We start from the raw sequence: 20,795 nt of genomic DNA, 5'->3' as shown, positions 1-20,795 counted from the left end.
TATTCTGAGCACGATGTTTTGACAAGTCACGAGACAACAACCACCAGACTTTAGTTCTCACCGTTAACTTTGAGTGACGTCTCAGACGTTTGCATACAATTCTATCTATTCAATGTATATATCCAGAGTCTGAGGGCATTGTCAACAGTCACATCAATTGTTGAACGAACTAAAATCTAAACTAATTCAGGGATAAAATATCTCTTAGAATTGAATTACGAAAGTTTTCGTTGTTGTTATTCCAACGTAAAGGTATCTTGCGTCTATGTTTAATCCCATTTCACCAAAGTTTTCCGGCAAAAGCAGGCCATCACTTTGTCTACAGACACTATTGCAAAGTTGACGAAGAGAAAGAATCCATAGTTCTTCGGTTGTGTAAATCAGAAATAAGAAATGAACTAATATCAAAATGTGGAAAATGATCAATTTTTGTAAAAGATATTAAATTTCCTTCTATCAAGTTAATTAATTTTCCTCAAGCAAATCTGTTCCACTCCATCAAATATGCTCACATGAAACATAGTTTTTCGGCAGAACAAATTTTTTCTCTCGTTGTATGTCAACGAAGCATATCGACTTTCTCACTCCATCAATAGAGGGCCGATGCAATGATCCTACAGGATTAAGAATTAACTAACGAATTCATTTGTTAAAAAATGTGAGTGTTCCATTTCTCCGTTGCTCTGTCCCCGTCATAAATCCCGAGTAATGTTAAACGCTGGTGAACACAGGATATCCTTCTATGTCAGAACAATTCTTCACTTCGAAGAAAGGATGCTTTGCAAGAAAATGAAAAATTTTCTTAGAGCCTCTAGTAGAACGACGAAATATGATAATCACCATAACTGTATTCCATAGGGTGAACAACCCAATCGCTGGACGGTTAAGGGACATTCTAGTTTCGTGGTAGGATCTAAAATAAAAGAACCTTTAAGAATGTTTTAATTAGCAGAAAAAAATGATTTGAAGTGAAAATAACAAAACAAAGAGTAATTAAATTAAGAAATAGGTGATGCAGCCAAAACCCCTAATTTCTGGACGACAGGGCCATATTTATTTATTTATTAAATGTCGATCAATAGAAAAAATAATTGACCACATGATTATACACGAGTAATGTTACTGAAAGGTGAAATAATCAGTACAATTTTCATTTTATTTGCGGAATATTTAATGCAAGTTGAAATCGTCCAGAAACTAACCCTCGTCCGAAAATTGACCTGTTTACCCTACTCATGAGGATTGAACCTAGCTAATAGCAGAATTTAACAGTGTTCGAAATTAGTATCATTATTCAGGAAGAGGTTTTATCAATGTTTGTATTCCTTGTAAAATGCCTAGGGCAGAAAAATCCCGAATTCCGCTACTACAGCAAATAAAAATAAGAAGGGATTAACCACCACCAAAGTATCGAAATGATCTTAACAAATGTTATTTGGGCATCAGCTTAAACTTAACGCATTGGTAAATCGGGTATATATACAACGATTGATCCGAAAGTAGTGGTCCAATGGCCCTAACTATTTTGATATGCCAAAATACTATTTATAATTCATCATATGGACAATGTTCCACTTCTATAAACTCCACCCGGTTCACGATGCAGGTCTAAAACTCGTGTATTTCGGTGGTGGCCGGTCTCGTTTTACGACGTTGTTTTATTCCTCTGACGTCAAAGAGGCAAAATCAGAGATGTGAGAAATGCGCAAGAGCCATCGAAAGAGTGAGAAGAGTATCTACCAGCAAGCGGGTTGGAGTTTCAACGATGGTTTGAGTCCAAATGATGACAGAACTTGATCTTAAAGGCCGTTCACACGAGCCAGAGCGGGTTCAATGTGCCAACCGGCAATATAGGATTGGGGAAGGAGGGATGGAACTTTTGCGCAGATGCAATGTGTAATGTCATTGACGTAGTTATAACACACAGGTACAGTCCTTGCGGCTTCGTCGATGATAATATAGATAAAGAGACGAGTGGGGGCCACTTCTCACAGCCCACCCATGCAGACGTGGATGATGAAAGAATAAACTGACGGGGCAAAAATAAATCCAGCAGGTGGTACAAGAAATCTTCCATGAGCTCGTGCTTTATTTCTCCTCCTCGGATTATGTCATGATTTTTCGGAAAACACTGAATTTTATCATGATCGTCATCGTTGAATCATTGGACCGTGATAGAGATGATGTTAAAATCTTCAATCTTATTTTAAGAAAAAATAAACGACAGTATTTCAGGGAAAAAAAGAGCTTGCGAATAAATAATTCCTCCTGGCACAGACCTTTAGACTCCCTCGCTACCAGACTCTGTGTCTCTTCGCCGACTACATTTGTACGCTCATAATTTACCCTCAACGCACGTCTTGACGCTTGCCACCTAAATAACACTCGTGATGGTGATTTCTCGGAAGCTTTTCAAAAATCGATTCTAATACCGCGGTTGAGATTAAACGGGATTTACTGTGATTCTTTAACTCCCTCGAAGTCCACATTTGAATTTCCAGAAAAAAATCTGTCAGATGAAAGGGGAGAGAATGATCCGTCAGCCGTGACACAATTTTTAAGATTGATGTGTAGGATGTACACACACCTTTTGAAAAATTCGGTGCGCTTGGTTACACACTTACCAGTGATATCATGCAACAAATTTACAGAGGGGACACGAAAGACGTCAGTCAGATTTGAAGGGCGTTAGAGTGGTGTAATTTTTTCGGAAGAGAATCGATTTCAAAGCACAAACGTAAACATGACGGTTTTAACGTCTCGGAGAAGACGATATTTCTATCAACAACAACTGCAACCAGAATTGCTACCTCGAAGATCTATCAACACGATACCGTTAATGCTCTGAAGGTATGGAAAATTATGCGACACATTACCGTAAATATCCGGAGAACTTGAAGATATCCAAGTGCTTTGGTTATTTTTACTCCAGTAAAATGCTTTTCTACTTTTGTAGTCGAGGTTCAGAGCTGTCATTCCAGCCCCATTTGATCCCAAGTTTCTAGACGTTTTACAATGATTTTATTATTTAAACTTTGTAGGTCTGAATTTGCATCTCAATACTAAAGCGTCAAAAAACATTTTAAAAATCTTTTGGAAGAAAAATGATGAAATAAATAAAAAAAAATCAATTTGTTGAAATTACGACCATTTTCTATAAATAATTTATAAACAACCCATTTTCCAACATATAAATCATTTATTCGGAATCGTAACAAATTTATTCATACTCAGAATTTTTCCAGAAATCGATTTCATCGATAAAACAAGCTAGAGTCATTACAAAGTTTCACTGTTAGAAATTTTTTGAAAATTTAATAATAATTGCACTTGAATTCTCGACGTTGTCAATTTGAATTCAATTTAAGATGAAATCGTTCATGGAATCTGCCATTCAGGTTCGAAATTCAGAATAATTGGATTTTCCATGTGAGATTATCACTGATATTTCAATAACATCTAGAATTTTCAAAATTTATTGCGGAAATTGCACATCACATTCAACTGAATTTTCAGTAGATTGAAAATTCAGGGAAGTTATTGCTTAAATTTTCAAATTTTTTAATAACTTTCATTATCGTGTGGACTTGAAAATTCCCATTTTATTGAATACTCCAGAATTCAACTGATTTTTCAATAACAAAATACATGAAAATTTCGCGTGAATCAGTCATTGTTAAAAATTTCAAGATTTTTTACTTGAAATTTCAGGAGTAATTTTCTAACAGTGTTTTTATGAAAAAAACAGAATATCTCGAAAACTTTGTATGAACGGGTGTATATGTTTTGATTGATTTAGGTAGAAGACATCGAAACAAATATGTTGAAAGCAAAAAATCGGAATCGGTTGACTAGTTATGAAGATATTTGCGGCAAACCATTTCAAAACGAATGGTTTTTCACAAAAACTATTAGATCGATCGGCCTGAAATTTTGCACAAAGTTAGTCCTCATTAAGACCTATAATCTGACAAAATTTCAGATTTTTGGGAATTACTTTAGCCACTTAATTACTCAATTTTTTATAAATTGACTACCGGGAAGGTGGCGGTGGACATGCTCACATAAAGACATGGTCGCCAAACTTCGTATTTTTCGTTTCAGATCATCATTGCCAATCAAAATTAGAGAATGTGAAAATTGGACGATTACAATGCTTCCCTTCGGAAGCTAAAATAAGGTTTCTGAAAGTTTAAACAATTTCAATTACTTATTTATAAACAAAAAATGTTAAAAAAAAAATTCTATGTAAAATGTAGGTTAAATCGCAATTCAATTGACAAATTTGATGATTGAAAATAGTTGAATCTATATTGTGGTCTGTACCAAAACGTAAAAGATACTTGGATATCCTTAAGTTAGCCTGATTTTATCAAATCTATCAGCAAATCTAGGCCACAACGTGCTAAAGTGTGGTATAACAAGTCATACTCGCTGGGTCATAAATGACATGAGGACATACGCGTGAAACATTTGGTAAGGGATAGACACTGCCAGAAAACCCGATGGCCACAATCAATGATGCATAAAGAAGATTGATAGTAACATTTTTGCCTTAAGAAAATGTGTGACAAGACGTGGGCAGGTAGAAAAATCGTAATGACGTCTGTGGTGACCCAGTATTATTGTCGCTACAATGATAACAACTTCCATCTCATTTAAAATAAAAGGGATTTCAAGCTTAAATCTGTGATGAATATTCCTACAACGCCAGATTCAGAATAACTCATAGAATATTGAATCCATCCGGAGAGTAATTTTGTAAAAAAATTCATGTAGTAGCATCATAAAAATAACGTAATTTGCACCCGTGGAAAAATTGTACTGCTATACGCCAAAAAAATTATCGTGCTTCTAATAGTGTTGCAAGAGCAATTTTTCTCATGTAGCAGAAGAATTTTTCCCAGTGTACAAATTGCGCAACGTGTATGGTGACACACATGGCGTTATAACAGGCGTTTTTCGTACTGTTCTTCACTTTTCCTCGTCCGGGGATCGATTTGCATTGGCCCTTTTCCAAACTCGTAAAAGAAAAAATAGCTACGGAAAAATATCGTCCATGACTATATAGGGCCATGGGATTTTTAGCCCGTATAATTGGTCAGTCCTCGCCTTCGGGGGAAGTCTATTCCACACGAGTAAAAAACCCCACAGTGAGAGAAAAATTTCCTAATATGTAGACCATATTTACTTGAGAGAAATTAGTATATTTCGATACGATTGCGGGAAAGTGTTTTTGGGCTCGTGGGAGGTTTATAGCACGAGCCGAAGGCGAGTGATATAATCCCACGAGTCTAAAAACACTTTTCCCGCGAGTATCGAACCCTATTTTTCATCACAATGTGTGGGAAGTAGGGTTTTGCGCACGCGGAGCGTGCGTAAAATTTCACTTTACACACAGCGTGATGAAAAAATTATTTTATGATACAAGTAAAAAATGGACACTTTTTGCAAGCTTCGTGCGCAAAAAACCACTTTTTTCGCACTAGTATCATAAAAAAATATCGTACGATGCATATGAAAAAGAGTACTTCCTGACGAATGGGAGGACTTAAAAAAACTACTACTTTTGAATCAACTACACAAAACAACTACTTTTTCTTCACTTGTGCGTAAAGTAAAATTTTAAACACGCTCTGCGTGCGTAAAATGTTATTTATGTCATAGGTGCCCAGAATCACGCGATTCTAACCTCGCTTCGCTCGGTAGAATCGCGGATTCTGGGCCCTATAACATAAAATGGTATACGAAACTTGTGCGTAATGGTGTTTTTTGACTCGTGGGATTGTAAAATTCGCCTTCGGCTCGTTTTACAACTTCCCACGAGCCAAAACACCCATTACGCACTTGTTGCGTAATATACTATTTCCAGTGTTAACACACTGCAAAAAAATCCTTTTACGCACTCATATCGAAATATACTATTTTTCACTTATATCGTAACATACTATTCAATGGCTTAAATCTCAGAATGTTTGCGCTTCATGGAACTCGAATAAATTCGCATTTATCACTATAGTTCCGCGTTTCATCATGAATATATTACATCTCGAAACATTAGAAGTGCATAACAAAAAATCATGAAAACAGTAAATACTTGACGATTTTTCTGCGCGATTTGAATGAGTTCATTTGCGATAAAATCATACTTGAGTACAAGAATATTTTGAAGCATGAGACCTTTCTCGGGCCACGTGAGTTAAAATGCCTGGGAGAATTGAGCGATTGAAGAAAAATTACTTATCTCACGTAAATATGTTAAAAATTTTGTTCGTCAGTGCAGGACACTCGTCCTGACATACACTGTTGAAAATTTTAATCTGGATTTTCCGAATCAAATCCCGGAAATTTTTAGCATGTTTAATTTCTACTGAAATTTCAGGAAATCGTGTCTTTGAAAAAACAAATATTCCATTGATTTTCTAATGGAATGATCTGAAAATCACTGAAATACTTGATTTTTCAGGTCAATTAATTCGTGAAAATTCGAAACAATTCAGGAAAAAATTAAAAATCCATGTTATTTTGTTTCTGAATATTCATAGTCCATTGAGAATTCAACCAATGCGTGAAATTTCTGTCTCAGTCCCACTGAAAACTCATGAATTTCTTTGAATTTTACCTAAAACTTGAAATGTCATAACCATTCTTCCTCTAAACCGGATTGAATGTCACTCTCATGAGAATTATTATCCTATTTTCCATAAAACTTCGGAAAATTTCTAACAGTCTATACTACAATAATTTGAGAAGTCTCAATAACTACTAGGAAATTTCCAATTTTTCTCTTGACGTTGACGTTCACACAATTTGTCTACTTGTACTCATGGACTTTTGCTACTTTTTTCACGCGTTCATGGATCCTTTACTGATTAAGAAAATTCAGCAGACACCCATACAAAACGACAATAGAAGATGAGAAGATGAAAGCAGACGAAGATAATGAAGATATTCCATCAAGATATGATGGACCATCCCCCACTGAGGGAGGTTGGGAATTTGTCGGTTCTATTTTAGGAAAGGCTCAACACTTGACTCAGCAGGAACGAGGGGTTGTGGCTAGTGGTTTTGATGCTAAAAATAGAACTCCAAGAATGAACATAAAACTCTGAATTCCTTTTTCTCCTTATTTTTCTTCAAAGTTGGATAATTCCATCAGCGCTCTGAATTATCTCACTCAAGTTTTAATTCATTACAAACTAATTCCTCTTCCTAAAATTCCTCATTAATGTTAGACGACTCCTTTTCAACTCTTTTTATACAAAAAAATTGATGAAATAGATCCAATAAAGAAATCGGTAGGGTAAAATAGTTCTAACGTAATAGATTGAATTGTAATGTCAAGAGCATTTATTTTTAGTATTTATGAGATTGCCACCCGATATTTCACGAGTGGACGTGATGGTATACAACCGACATCAAAAGGCCTTTTGATTTTTGCATAGAAAATCTGTCGATTACCACACGGAAATAGAAAACTACTTTTTTCGCCAATTCGTTAACCCTTTACAGGTTACAGGTTTACAGGTGAGTTACTCATCAGCTCACCACATTACCTCTTCATTGTCCTTCCTATATCAGTACAATTCGGAGCATTTATCCAACAGAGTAATTCGCTGCAGAGGTTTCTGAGTACTGTTGATCCAACAAACTCTTCAAGTCTGCGTTAGGTGTAAATCTGCGAAAGCATTTCCATGCCAATTGTTAGTCTTTTTGCACTCATGCTATTTCATTCCATTGAAAAATCGACATTGATGATTCCTCTACCTGGCGTGTGGAAGCCGTACGTGGAAACCCAATTCAAATTTTTAAAATAAATTACACAAAAAAACAAATTTTAAAATCTAATTTTTTAAATAAATACACAGAGAGGAAAGTTGATTGAATAAAAATTATCTATGGGAAGTCGAGAACTCGAATACTCTATCTATCGGACGGGATAGGAACCCGTGGAAGAAGGTTGCGAGCCCTATCTCTCCCAAGGAGCTACTGTCGAGTGGCGAAAATGTGAACCCATGCGTGTAGGGTCCGCGATCGACACTCCGCCCCCATCTGAGTTCCCAATACAAAAGGTAATGGTGGTGGGAAATTGTCATTTAATAAAAAATACTTTTTGCAGAAGATATCTTACAATTATTAGCATTTATCTTACAATCTTAGCATCTTGATCGGGCATGGATCCAAACAAGCGTTACATTTTTAATTGAAAACTAATTAAAAGCAGTCTCTTATTTCCGTCTGATTTGAGTTTCCACTTGGGTGAATCACTCAATTTCCGATGCTACGGGTATAAACCTGTTATGATGATGAAGATGACACACTTCGATGTGGCATTTCTGATGGAAGGTGAATACAGTGATAGTGTGGGGGTATGAACGGTTCCGTAACTTATGATTGGCGGACAAAATTGCCGCGACAAAATAACCGACAACAATTTATCCATTGACAAATTTCTCACCGACAATTTCCCCCACATCCAGTATTCCCGAGGTACAAAATAACCCCTGACAAATTTTCCGGAAATTTCATTTTTATTTCATCCTCTTCTGAAGCAATGTCAAGTGCCAAAAAGAAAAAAGTAACTCAGATTTCAAATATAACATTTAACTCGTAATTTTCGATTCGATATTCAGTATATATCTCGGATATTGTATATTTTGCTACAGATATAAGGGATAATATTTGAGAATTATCTACAGTTAGATATTTTTTCCACCCCAATAAACTTCAAACCAGCGATTTTGATGAATCTCAATTCCAAGCTTGAATTGCAATGCAAAACTTGATTCTACCCTACTACTCTGAAATTATTGACGATAAAAGTATATCCAAAGACAATCGGACTCAAAAGTTAGTCCATATGGATTTCCAGTAAAAAATTTAAATAACTTAATTTATTGCATTCACATAAGTTATTGTTTTTCTATTCTCATGGGTTGTTGATGCAGGCAATAACTGCATCAACAAATAAGGAATGCTTTCACGAAATTTCCATTTTTTAGAGGTGAATGTCGCAGCAACTAAGTAGTACAAATTTTTACAAAAAATTCATCGTGTTCGGAATTTATCAATCTATCACGGATTCATTTTTTAAGAACAGTTTTGTCATAAGATGGAAAAATATAGTTCGGGGGAACCCATAAACCCCGTTTGGCCTGTGCCTCTCGTGGTAGAATGCCGCATTTCATTATTTATTATCTCCTAAACTGTGTAGTAGAGCTAGTTAGCATTTTTTTCAGTAGCTGGGGACTATTATAAATATTATCTATGAAAAATTGCAGGCGGCTGTATCTTCGATATAGCAGTAATTGTATGCGGATACGTCCATGGTCTTTCCTTCTTTCTCGAATTTTCTAGAAACTCCCTGACTTCCCTCGAAATTTCAAGAAACTTCTCGAATTACCACCAAATGTCTAGAATTTTCTAGAATTCCGACAGATGGCGATGCACATAAAGACCGTTTCCCAAAAGGACCTCCTATATTGAAACCACAGACGTATCCACGTCAAAACGTGAGAAAAATCTTTTACAAAAACATGTTTTATAGGGATATACACTTTAAAGACGATAGTGTCCCACCCTGCCCTAAATATATCAGTCTATATGCTGCCGTGAACAATCACTAAAATCCATGTTATTGAGATTGAATGGCCTGAATAGAAAATGCAACATTTTAAAATGATCCTCGTAATCACGTTTGTTCTCCAATTTCCCTCTCAATTTTTCATCTCAGCGTAGCAGATTAATTTTGGAGTTTCTCCGAGGCGTGCTTGAAAACAATTATCTCAAGATGGATGGTGATATTTTATCCGTGGAAAGTTCATCTCTTCTTTAATATAAGCACAGAAAAGAGTCCACGATATTCCGCAACGCATAAATAAGTTTTCTCGTTACCCTGGAATCCAATCCTTACATAATCATTTGTTTAAAATTCCACTCGCAGAGTAATCTCGAAAATTTGTTCCTACGTAATTGTTGGACAATAATATGTCTATTATTAGGGAATAAGCTGCATGAAATTTTGCAATGTCTTTAAACCGGCTGTTCAACGTCAATAACTGCGCTCCAGACGTGAGAGCTAAATATTTTACTGATCCAGAAATTTCTTGAAAATGAAATAACCAAGAGGAAGATGAACGGGGTTGAAATTGACCATTATGCTTATCCAAGGGATTTTTAGTATTACCCGAGTGGAAATTCTGTTCAGGTCTCGATCAGAAACTGATCANCGCGTCGGGTGCTCTTACCATCTGAGCTACCAGGACACTTACGAATTTCACTCTCAAATTGACTCATACCCGAGTGGAAATTCTGTTCAGGTCTCGATCAGAAACTGATCAAGTCCGATCCGAAATTCTGATCAGGCATGTTACGCCTCTGCCTTAGATTTTTCCACTAGGGTACGTGAGGGGATCGCAATAACAGTATCAGTCATGTGGCATTACCTAAGATACCACGCTATAAAGGTATTGACGTCACTCATGACGTTGTCCCGAAAAGGAGGATCCCTAAAGGGAGGGTTGTATTTTCTTCATACAAACACAGCTGCTAAAGACAATGGCCTAGCTCACGGGAACTTGAAAACGTCGTGTTTCATCATTCCAAGCCATAAAGCTATGTTAATTTTTGAAACACGTGCTTGGCAAAATCCCTTTCCGTTTACAGATTTTTGCGCATGAAGTGGCACTTTTCGTAACTTTAACGAAAAGTACCAATGGTGTTAAGATTTTATGAATTTTCTGGTTTCGATTTACGGAGCCAGTACAATAACTACCCAATACACGGAGAAAAATTTAATGTGCTAAGCATCATAAAGGAGTCACAATCCGCACACTAGGAAAAATTATTGTTTAGCATTATGGTGCTCCCAATAATTTCTCCGGTGCTGAACGATCATTGTTCTGGTGCTGTACAAGCATTTTTCTGATGCTGCATAAGAATTTTTCTGATGCTACACATTCATTTTTCCAAGTGTACAAGTTATGACTTGTCTATGGTGCTAGCACATGAATTTTTCTAGAAAATTTTTCTCAGTGTATAAATCAGGAAGTTAATAAAATTTAATTCCGAGGCGAAGGTGAATTGAACTCTTGAAAAGAATTGGTGTCAACAAGGAAATATTTAATACCCACGACGGAGATGTTAACACATTTTCTTTATTGTGGATGTTGACAAAGAAGTATGAACGCACTTCGATTTCCGAAAATTAAAATCAGAAGTAAATTTCAAACAGAAGTTAATATGCATGTGAATAGAAACATTCAGATGCGATTTATACTGAATCTCCAGTAAATTAATAATAATTAATTCAGAATTGGTGAAACGCCACAGTCTTATGAGAATGACCTTTTAAAGGTTGGAGGGACGATTAAAAGAAGTAAAAAATTTCAATCCACTATGACAATTTCCCGGAACTTCTAAACTTCTGTAATTAATAATTTATATTTCTGGGCTCTACAAAGTGGCATTTCACATAAATGTGGCAAAGTTGCATTGGTTGAGCGTGAGCCATGTCATGGAGACAGAATTATCAATGAATGTTCTTTTGGGGATTTCGAATTTATTTTTCCTTGCTGCATATAACGTCTCAACTGTACTTGGTTCGTACTACTTCCAGCCTGTTTCTCCATCGCGCTAAAAATATGAAAAAAATTGAAATTGCGTTTAGGAAGTGCGTTCACGAGAAAATTGAAAAATAAAGTGGAACAGAAGCAAAAACTTTTTCGATCCAACTATGATATGATTTTATATTACGCGCAGGATCAAAATTGTAGGAATACAAAAAAATTTTGAAATTTAATTTTGTTTATTTGCGCATGATACAAAATACAGTTATGATTGAGTTTTTATATTTTTTCGAATAAACCTCGTGAAATTAATTTTTCAATTGTGGAATCCGAATTGCGGAATAGCATCGCCCTTTTATCCAGAAGAGTGAGAAAACAGGAGATACGCGAGACGGTTAACTCTAAATTTCATGACTTGATTTTTTTTTCATTACGACGATGGCATAGCGACCTACATTCTTCTGTGACTGTTGTTCGCTATTCTGAGCGATATGTCATCAGACGCTTAAGCCGTCTCCTCGAATTTATACTTAATCAGAATTTCCACAATCCCTCAAATGTTATTTCGATTACGGCGATTCTCCTAATGGGATTGGAATATCTTGTCTCATTCTTCACGTATGATAGCATCTTTGCCAGATATAATACGTCATTTGTTACCATTTTCTTAGCTTAGGTTGGTTTCTTTGGAAACCACCAGCATTTCATATAATTCAAGACAACTGATAAAAATTATAGAAGATAAAAACACTACATTAGAGTACAAGGCCACAAATGTCGTTGTCGACGAATTTGAAGTGTAGTTACATTAGTTGAATACAAAATTTATGGCCGGGTGTTCTGTAATATTTCATATCATTCATGCATGCATATCGAGATATGCAGCGTGGCATAAACTTTCATAATAATAATTTAATCTACCCGTGGAGAATCTCCAGGGATGCCCAATAATATTAGATTTGACAATATTAAGAAGGATTATCTCCTTATATTGTTCAAAGTTTAACTATATTCAAGAAATTTAAAATACTATGAAATTTAATAATTAAATTTTCCGATTCATGGTGAATAATATATTTGATAATATTGATATGTATTTTTTAGTTAACAAGCTAATTCTAAATTTAGGTACTTAATTTTCGATTATCCAAATAATCGTCAATCTTCCTACCTAAATTACTGGTTAATAGAATATTTCAAAATTTGAATGTACAAATTGATGGTTAATTTAATATTTAAAATTTTTAAAATTTATGTTAATAATTGACAACTTTACAATTTAACAGTATTTATCTCACCGCTCCATCTCTGCTTTCTATACACGGAGAGAAAACCAGTAGAGTTCTCAAACAAATCTTACTCGTGCCAAAAAAATCATTTGTTAAAAATTATCAAAAAAGTACTTTTTGTACCAAACATGCGAAGCGTGCGTCGAGACTGAAAATTTTTATTGTAAAATATAGATTTAGTCTTTTCTACTTCTTCCTTTTTCGATATTTCCATACGTATTTTGCTCCCGACAAATGCTCGTTTTATATGAAGCAAGGGACAGTAGTTTGTCGTTTCGGCTATTCGATAATTACAGACAAAAAGGAATTGTTAAATGAAATGATAATAATGATGACAGCAATCTTGTAACTTAAAGACAAAGTATTTCTTGATAAACTTCCCTCTATAAAAGATATTTTTGTCCTCAAAAGGCGCCGTCTTGTACGAACGATCCGCTTCTTGAGCTAAGGCCCGGTTGCACCACCCCCTGTTAGCTGTTTTTACCCCCGGGATAAATTTATCCATGTGTAATCCTTATGGACTAACAGACGTTATCTCGCGGTTTCGTTAACAGACGATGGTGCAACCGGGCCTAAATAAGGTAAATGTACTTATACTCGTCCCTGTCTCTATGCTCGTTCAGATGTGAGCTTGACGTGAGCTATCGCATTTTAATCATTTTGACAGTCCCAAGAGTCTATCAAGATTGAATTACGATTGGAGTTATTATTTTAGTTAATAAGGAGAGTTATAGACACCAATGAACAGTGATTTATTGAAGAATAAAAGATAAAAATCCCATCCATATCAACTGGTGCTACGATAGAGTGAGTTCTTAAGCCGCAAGTTAAGAAACTCACAATTTTAAAATGTTGATATCTCCGTTATAATAGTGAAATGGAATTGAAAATCCCTTGACTGAGGTTTCGGATGGTTAAAAAACAATAAAAATGCACAAATTATAGTAATATCTTAATATTTCACAGAAATTTCGGCAATTAAAAGAATAGGTACAACGGAAAAGGCATTGATCCTATGCTCGTTTTGCAACCAACTGTCAACTGGTAACGGACTAAACGGATGAAAAAACCATTTAAAAGGTTGGACTGTCCAATTGAAATATTTAAATTTTTATTGAAATATTAAAATTTTTTGCCTCGAGATATTTTTTAATGTTGTTCTATCCCAAATAAGATACGATGTAATTAGTTCGGATTTAACCTTTCCATATCATTCAAATCACGAGACGAGGATAGGGACATGGGACTTTCCACGTTTATGAAGGATTATTTATTAAAAAATGGTAATTATCATGATTAATATAAGTGAATTCTAATTCTTAAGTTTTTACTTTCTGATATTTAATTTAAAATATCGCATCTTTACACTCATTTCAATAGAAATATTGGACTAATGATGTGAGAGCAGAACAGTAATTCATGGTTGAGACTTTCAAATTCGAACAAAACAATGTTTTAATTTTTTGTAATTTTCAACTAACGATACTGTTGGCCCAAACAAGACTTGTTTAAGAACTTGGTCGTTTTTCTCTCATTGTACAGTCAAGCCGGAGCTGAGCGGTCGGTTCGAGCGCGTAGCGGAGTTTCAGCCGCAGCTCCGATTGAATTTCTACGGGTAACGATGAGTCAATTTAGAAAAAAAATTAATTTTTTTTTTTAATTTTTCAAATATATATATGTCAATATGTAATTGTTATCACTATTAACTCCATTGTTAATTTTCATCCAGTCATCATTATTATCAACAACAATTCTTATCTATACTAAACAACTGAATTGATTGTGTAATAATACTAATTTCGAGCAAATATAAATCGCCTGGTGGAGATAATGAAGCAAACTCAATAAAATCATTCAAGAGAATTCGATTGATAAACGTCAATCCCATCGTTCAGGAAGAATGTAACACAGTAGGATGCCATGTACAGTATTGGAGGGCGTCGGCATGGGGAATCGTAAGGGCTGTAATAGACCTGGTGACGTCAGGATCGTCATGGCAACTCCCCATTATTATTCCCACAATGTCCACTCGGTTGATGATTGCAGGGGTTCATTCACGTGGTGACGGAAGGGAATGATGAGCGATTGAATACGTAATATTCATTAAACACATTTAGCTATCAAAAAGTGAAATGGTAGTGCTATTTTACGACATTGTAGAAGCACGAGTGCATGGCCCCTCGACTGTTACCACAATAGCATTGTTAATGATAGATCCTTCACAGAGAAACGTTTTTCGTTTTCAGCACCGCGGTACTGAAATGCAGAATCATGGTACTGGAATTAAGAATCCTAGGTTCTTAAAATAAGAACCGTTAAGGGCATTTAAATACAGTAGAGACTCCTTAGTTTTTTCGATTCGGGAGATGTCTTGAAGCGCTTTCACGTGAAAACGGAATAACGTCATTTTTACCAATGCGTTTTTCGGAAGGGCAATAGGGAAGGGAAGGCGATATGGGTACAGATGCAAAATGACCGTCATTTTTTGATCATATGACGCGATCTAAAAAATTACGGTCATGTAACGCAGAAACTTTCCAATTGAAAATGATGGTCACAAATAATTTGTATGCAAATTGATGTCAAACCATTGATATAGATGCATAATGACGATCATAATTAATTTCAAGTTCGTGACGGACATAAACGTATAACTTATCTTTAAACCTTATCCAATGAATTACCTCTGCAATTTCTAATTCCTTAAATTCTCCATTGATCAACCCTACATTGGTCACCCTATGAGGGAAATCCCCCCGCGCATCGTTTTTCTGCAATTACAATTGACTGGCTAGCCGGAAAAATTCAAAAAAATTTGCCTTTATCAATTGAAGTGTCTAAAAAAGTATAGCAGTTTTTAGAACAAGATATCCCCCAAAAATTCCTAAACAAAACGAATTAATTCGAACAGATGAATTATTTTTTCCCATGTTAAATGAAATTGCCCATGACGCGACGTTACCGGAAACTCGCTAAACGCGCCCGGGCAGTGTAGAGTGAATTCGGCAACCCTAGAGCCTAAATAACACGGCGGCGAATCCCCGCAGCGGTGACCAAAATCGTTTGGACGCGTTTGGTGGCCAGACTAGGGTTAAATTGGTTAAATTCTCGCTCCGCCCGTTGCGAGAGAGTCTCTGTCGACCCCTCGAGCAACAGTGTTGCTACATTCACTGTCACACTTGAGATGCGCGCATAGCGGTAAGCGCCAAGACGGCAACAGTGCCCTCGGTTTAACCCAGCGGCGCTGCGCTAACGGTGCGACGGATGATGGCTGGCGGCCAAGCGCGAGTGATCGAGAGTTAAGTACGATAATGGGTACTGGATTTCCGTAAAAATGACTAAGGACTAGAACTTTTTCTCTGATTCTCAGAGAAATTTTGCCAGTTTTATCCACAGTACTTTTCGTCTCTAGATTTCAGCACCACGGATTACTGAAATCCAGAGATTGTTCCTGATAACCAGAAACTTTTTCTCTGTGTCCATTTATGGGAATATCTAATGTGAAAATTTGAACAGGATAAAAATTGAAAGTGAATGCAGAGGCGTTGATCATTTTATCCTAAAGTTATCAGTAAGAATTGCGGATCGCGTGGGAATTCTATTTAGAAAACGGCTCACCCACCTCCACTGAGAATCACGTTGTGGCCCACGCAAACCACTCGACGTGTATTTTTAAATTAATTTTCGTAACAATGTAATTTGCCGTATCGAAAATAGCGCTTTGAACCTTGAAAAAATATATATTGTGGTTCATCACGTGATCCTGGTACATTATATTTTTATCTTAGTACATTATATTTTTATGAATCATAGTAACACGTTTATTTTTTTTTACAACGTTAGGAAACACTTTGAAAAGCTGTAAGAAACGTCCCAGAGTTATGATGCATCGAGTTATAATACTCCCGAATTTGTATTGCTATTAAAATACTGATGGAGGGAGATCTTTATCTCACTGACCCATGTTAGACTCTGTTTAAAAATTGAACGCTATTTTCAGATGATTTCTAATCAGGACTGAGATGGTAGATCTGTCACGTCCATCGTACTCCACATTCTGTTGAATTCGGATGAAAATACACGGACTAATTCTGTTTGATTCGTTATCAGGCTAGCGTCATAGTTGCCGAAGAATGCTTGCATAGTCCAATTTGAACTGCCAAGGATCATTAATTCTTCGTCTATTATGGCGAATTTGTGGTGCATAAGACTGACTGTGGAACGATGCATACGGATTTTTATTCCTAAAAATAAAATGAGTATTATTGTATTTGATTAGTCGTTTATCTCGTGTCAAGTTATCATTGTCTTTTCTCTTCATTCCTATTTTCTTCGTTCTATTTATTGTCAGATAAATCGAGGATTGAATTTACTCATGGAATAGGAAATTCGATTCATGTCTGTATTTTAAGCCAACGGTTCAGAAATTCCATAATTCATACATGTTCTGAAAATATACCTGCTCGTCTGATACGAGTTAATTGAGTGGAGCAACCACTGGTCTCTGACATTCCTGAGTCTACAATCAACCTGATGGTGATATCTCTTTTATGCGCTCGAATAATTGCGTCTGAGATGTCTTTATATGTGAGAATGTAGATGCAGACGTCCAATGTTTTTTTGGCAGAGTCAAAAAAGTGTACTAACTTTCTGGAAGAATAAAAAAAAACGAATCCATTGAAATTCAATCAAAAATTTCATGCCCTTTTTGATTACGTGACTTTAAGATATATTCCAGGGCAATACCACCCAAAAGTTAGCCCCTATGGATTTCCGGAGAAAATTCTAAATGACTTAATCTATTACATTTTCATAAGTTATTGAGTTTTTCTACCCTCATATCTTGTTGATGTAGGCAACCATAACTAATGGAATAAAATAAGAAATGATTAATTGTTTGAATCAAATAAGCAATGCTTTCACGAAATTTTCATTTTTGCTTCCGCATGGAAGCCTTGTTTTTGATAGATTTTTTGATTTCCGAATTGTGATTGCAAATGATCTAGAATGTTATAAAACGTGAAGAAATGATGTTTTTAGAGTCATGTCTGTATGTATGTATCCAGCAACTTGGGTTTTTGGTGATTAATTTTTAGAAAATTCAACATAAATACGGCGAAATTTGTAGATAAAAATTTGAAATTTTGGCTCATTGTAGCTAAATTATTGAGCTCAACTTTGATGCGCTGTTTCAGCCCGATCGGTTTTGTAGTTCTTGAGATATAACAATTGTTTAAATTTTGTTTTTCCTCAATATCTCAAAAACTACTGCACCGATTTTAAATTTTTTTTCAAAATACTCGTCTCGATGGCCTCTATGTAGGTCAATAAAAATATTTAAACTCTTTAATACGCAGTTTAGAGATATTACCGTTTAACCGTTTTTTATGAAAAATCTTGTACGCACGATAACGAGAAAAATGGAGATAGTTGAAATTTGGTGTGGTTATGGCTCTTATAATATTAAAGGTTGGTATTTTGGATGGGCGTAATCGGCCAAGCGGTTCCCGAGACATGCAACCTTTTGTGTAAATATATTTCTTCAAATACCTCTTGAACTACTTGACAGATTTCAATTTTTTTTTCAAAATACGCGGCTCAGCAGCCACTATCTGGCTCAATCAAAATATTTATATCGTTTCATACAAAGTTTTCGGGATATCCCCGTTTTTCCGTTTTTTAAATTTTTTCATTCTTCTGCGCACGATAACTTAAGAAAAAATGGAAATAACAAATTGAAATTTGGTATGATTATAGGTCTTACAATACTGAAGGTTGGTATTTTGGATAGGCGCAACCAGCCGAATAGTTTCCGAGGTATTTAACCTATTGTATAAATATTTTTCATTAAAAGGTTGAATATTTTTCTAAAGACCGGCAGCACGTGGTTACGGTTGTATGCCTGTCACAAGAATAGGAAATTATTACGGATTCATTCGGAAGCTTGCTACCAATGGAATGGGCAGAAATAAAACAAAAAAGAAACTCATGCCGCAAAAAATAAAGTCACATGCCTTCTGTCGGATAGGCTCGAACCCCTGTTTGTTTAGAGTTGAATATCGCAGAAACTATGTAGTATAAAATTTTGTAAAAAAATTCACCGTATTCCAAATTTATCAATCTATCACGAATTAGTTTTTTCATCCATGTTAAGAAGGATTCGAACAAAAAATGGTCAAATTACTTAGATATCCCCAAGTTAACTATGAAGGTGAATTGAACTTCGAATGAATCTGAAATTCATGCATAAAAATTGCTATAAAATTCAAATTACAATTGTGATTTGAAATTCAAAGTGAAGATGACGATCAATGCATCAGTGCGCTCATATAAAAATAGGAGAGACTATTCTTCTAATGCATAAAATTCGGCATGAAATCTCCTAGAAATCCATTCAAGGCACATCATTTCATTGCCTTTCTGCTGATATGATTGCCATTGCAGTCGACAAATAATGAATTTGGTTACAAATTTTGAATAGTAAAAGCAAAAATTCATTACTTGATGTTTCTCCCAGGGCAATGTGGTATCTCACAAGATACCTGTCTCATTGCGTGCTCTCGACATTGAGCACTTTCACAATTGAAGATTAGTGCTTCAGTAATTGTCTCATTGTTACTGTTTCCATTTTTGCGAAAGTATTTTTTCCACAATTGCCATGCCACTTCAGTTCCGAGAGAAAATATTAGAAAACCAACTCCAAACGTTAGAGCATTTGTCATGATGAATACAATATTAAAAGCAATGTTGAAGGACTCTAAATAATTGGTTCCGAGGAAACAGGTTGGAAAATCGCCGGTATCAACAAAAACTGGGAGACCAACCATTTGGCGAAAGAGAGAGAACTATCAGCATTGATAGCCCCGTTACGTTACTTTTCCGAACTCGAATATTAAATCGCTTTTACCGACATGTGTTAAAAACAGTTGTAACCATATGTCGGAATGATCGCCTTCGGTCGGAAATTGAATAGAAAGATTTCGGAAAAATAATTGCAATGATTAAAGAATAATACATATTGCTAATTCAAAGTTCCCAGAGAAAGAGAAAGTTTCTAGTTTCCAGAGTATTCCTCTAGGCCAGTCATTCCCGGATGGTCCACGTCCATTTCAAAATATTACAATCATGGTGAATTATGAGATTATTATGCTACATATGACCTTGAATGAACACCCTTCATTATTTTTCAATTTTCTCAAATTGAGATTTTCTTACGTAAAATAATTTGGCATAATTCTAAATGTTAATAATTGTCAATGGAGTTCATTCCAGGTCATATGTAGAATAATCATCCCATAATTCAACATAATTATAACATTTGGAGATGGACTTGGACGACTGGAATGACCGGCCTGGAGAAATTAGCTCCTAAAAAATTAAATTCTTCTCCCAAGAAAATAATTTCTTGGCCAAAGTAATTTTTTTCTCCGTGTGGGTTTAGAAGGCATTATATTGCGAGTAAGGAACTAGTTACTTAATTTCAGAAGCAAAATGCCTCAAATTCAGTACCAAAAACTTACTCATTTCAAACGAGAAAAGTTCTTAAATCCTGAACCATTAGTAAGAATTCTGAGACTGAGAACATTTGAAGGGGATAACATTCTGAAAAAGTGAACTTTAATTCACCATTAATTGTGTCCAGATATCAGATGATAGTATTATTCATAACAAAATAATTTATGAACATGAATAGATTAATTTTCCACTAGAACAGATAATAAATTCAAGAACGAAAATGTTCTTGATTGAAGAATCTCAATGTTTTTATTTTAACAACTCAAAAGCAGTGAATTTTAGAACCAAGCTTTTCCTTAAAATAAGAGAAACATTCAAAGACAATCATACTAGATTTAAGTAAGAACAGCACCGAGTTCTGAAATTCCGAGATTTTCACTCGAAACTAAAAACTTTTTTCTCTGTATTATGCAGGAATTAAAAA

At 35.4% G+C, this 20,795-nt stretch overlaps 1 protein-coding gene across 1 annotated transcript; it reads right to left on the bottom strand.

Moving 5' to 3' along the window:
• Positions 1 to 16,626: 16,626 nt before the first annotated feature.
• Positions 16,627 to 19,672, bottom strand: LOC107040998 (mitochondrial cardiolipin hydrolase). Its single transcript, XM_015261347.1, has 3 exons — positions 19,358 to 19,672; positions 17,316 to 17,506; positions 16,627 to 17,100 (listed from the first exon to the last, which is right to left on the bottom strand). The coding sequence occupies exons 1-3, from the start codon at positions 19,576 to 19,578 to the stop codon at positions 16,868 to 16,870; spliced, it is 645 nt and encodes a 214-aa protein (XP_015116833.1). The 5' UTR covers positions 19,579 to 19,672; the 3' UTR covers positions 16,627 to 16,867.
• Between the last annotated feature and the right edge of the window lie 1,123 nt (positions 19,673 to 20,795).

The sequence above is a fragment of the Diachasma alloeum genome, unplaced genomic scaffold (genome assembly GCF_001412515.2).
Source record: "Diachasma alloeum isolate Michigan unplaced genomic scaffold, Dall2.0 Dall_scaffold_00353, whole genome shotgun sequence".
NCBI lineage: Eukaryota > Metazoa > Arthropoda > Insecta > Hymenoptera > Braconidae > Diachasma > Diachasma alloeum.
This window is presented reverse-complemented; position numbering and strand designations above follow the sequence as displayed.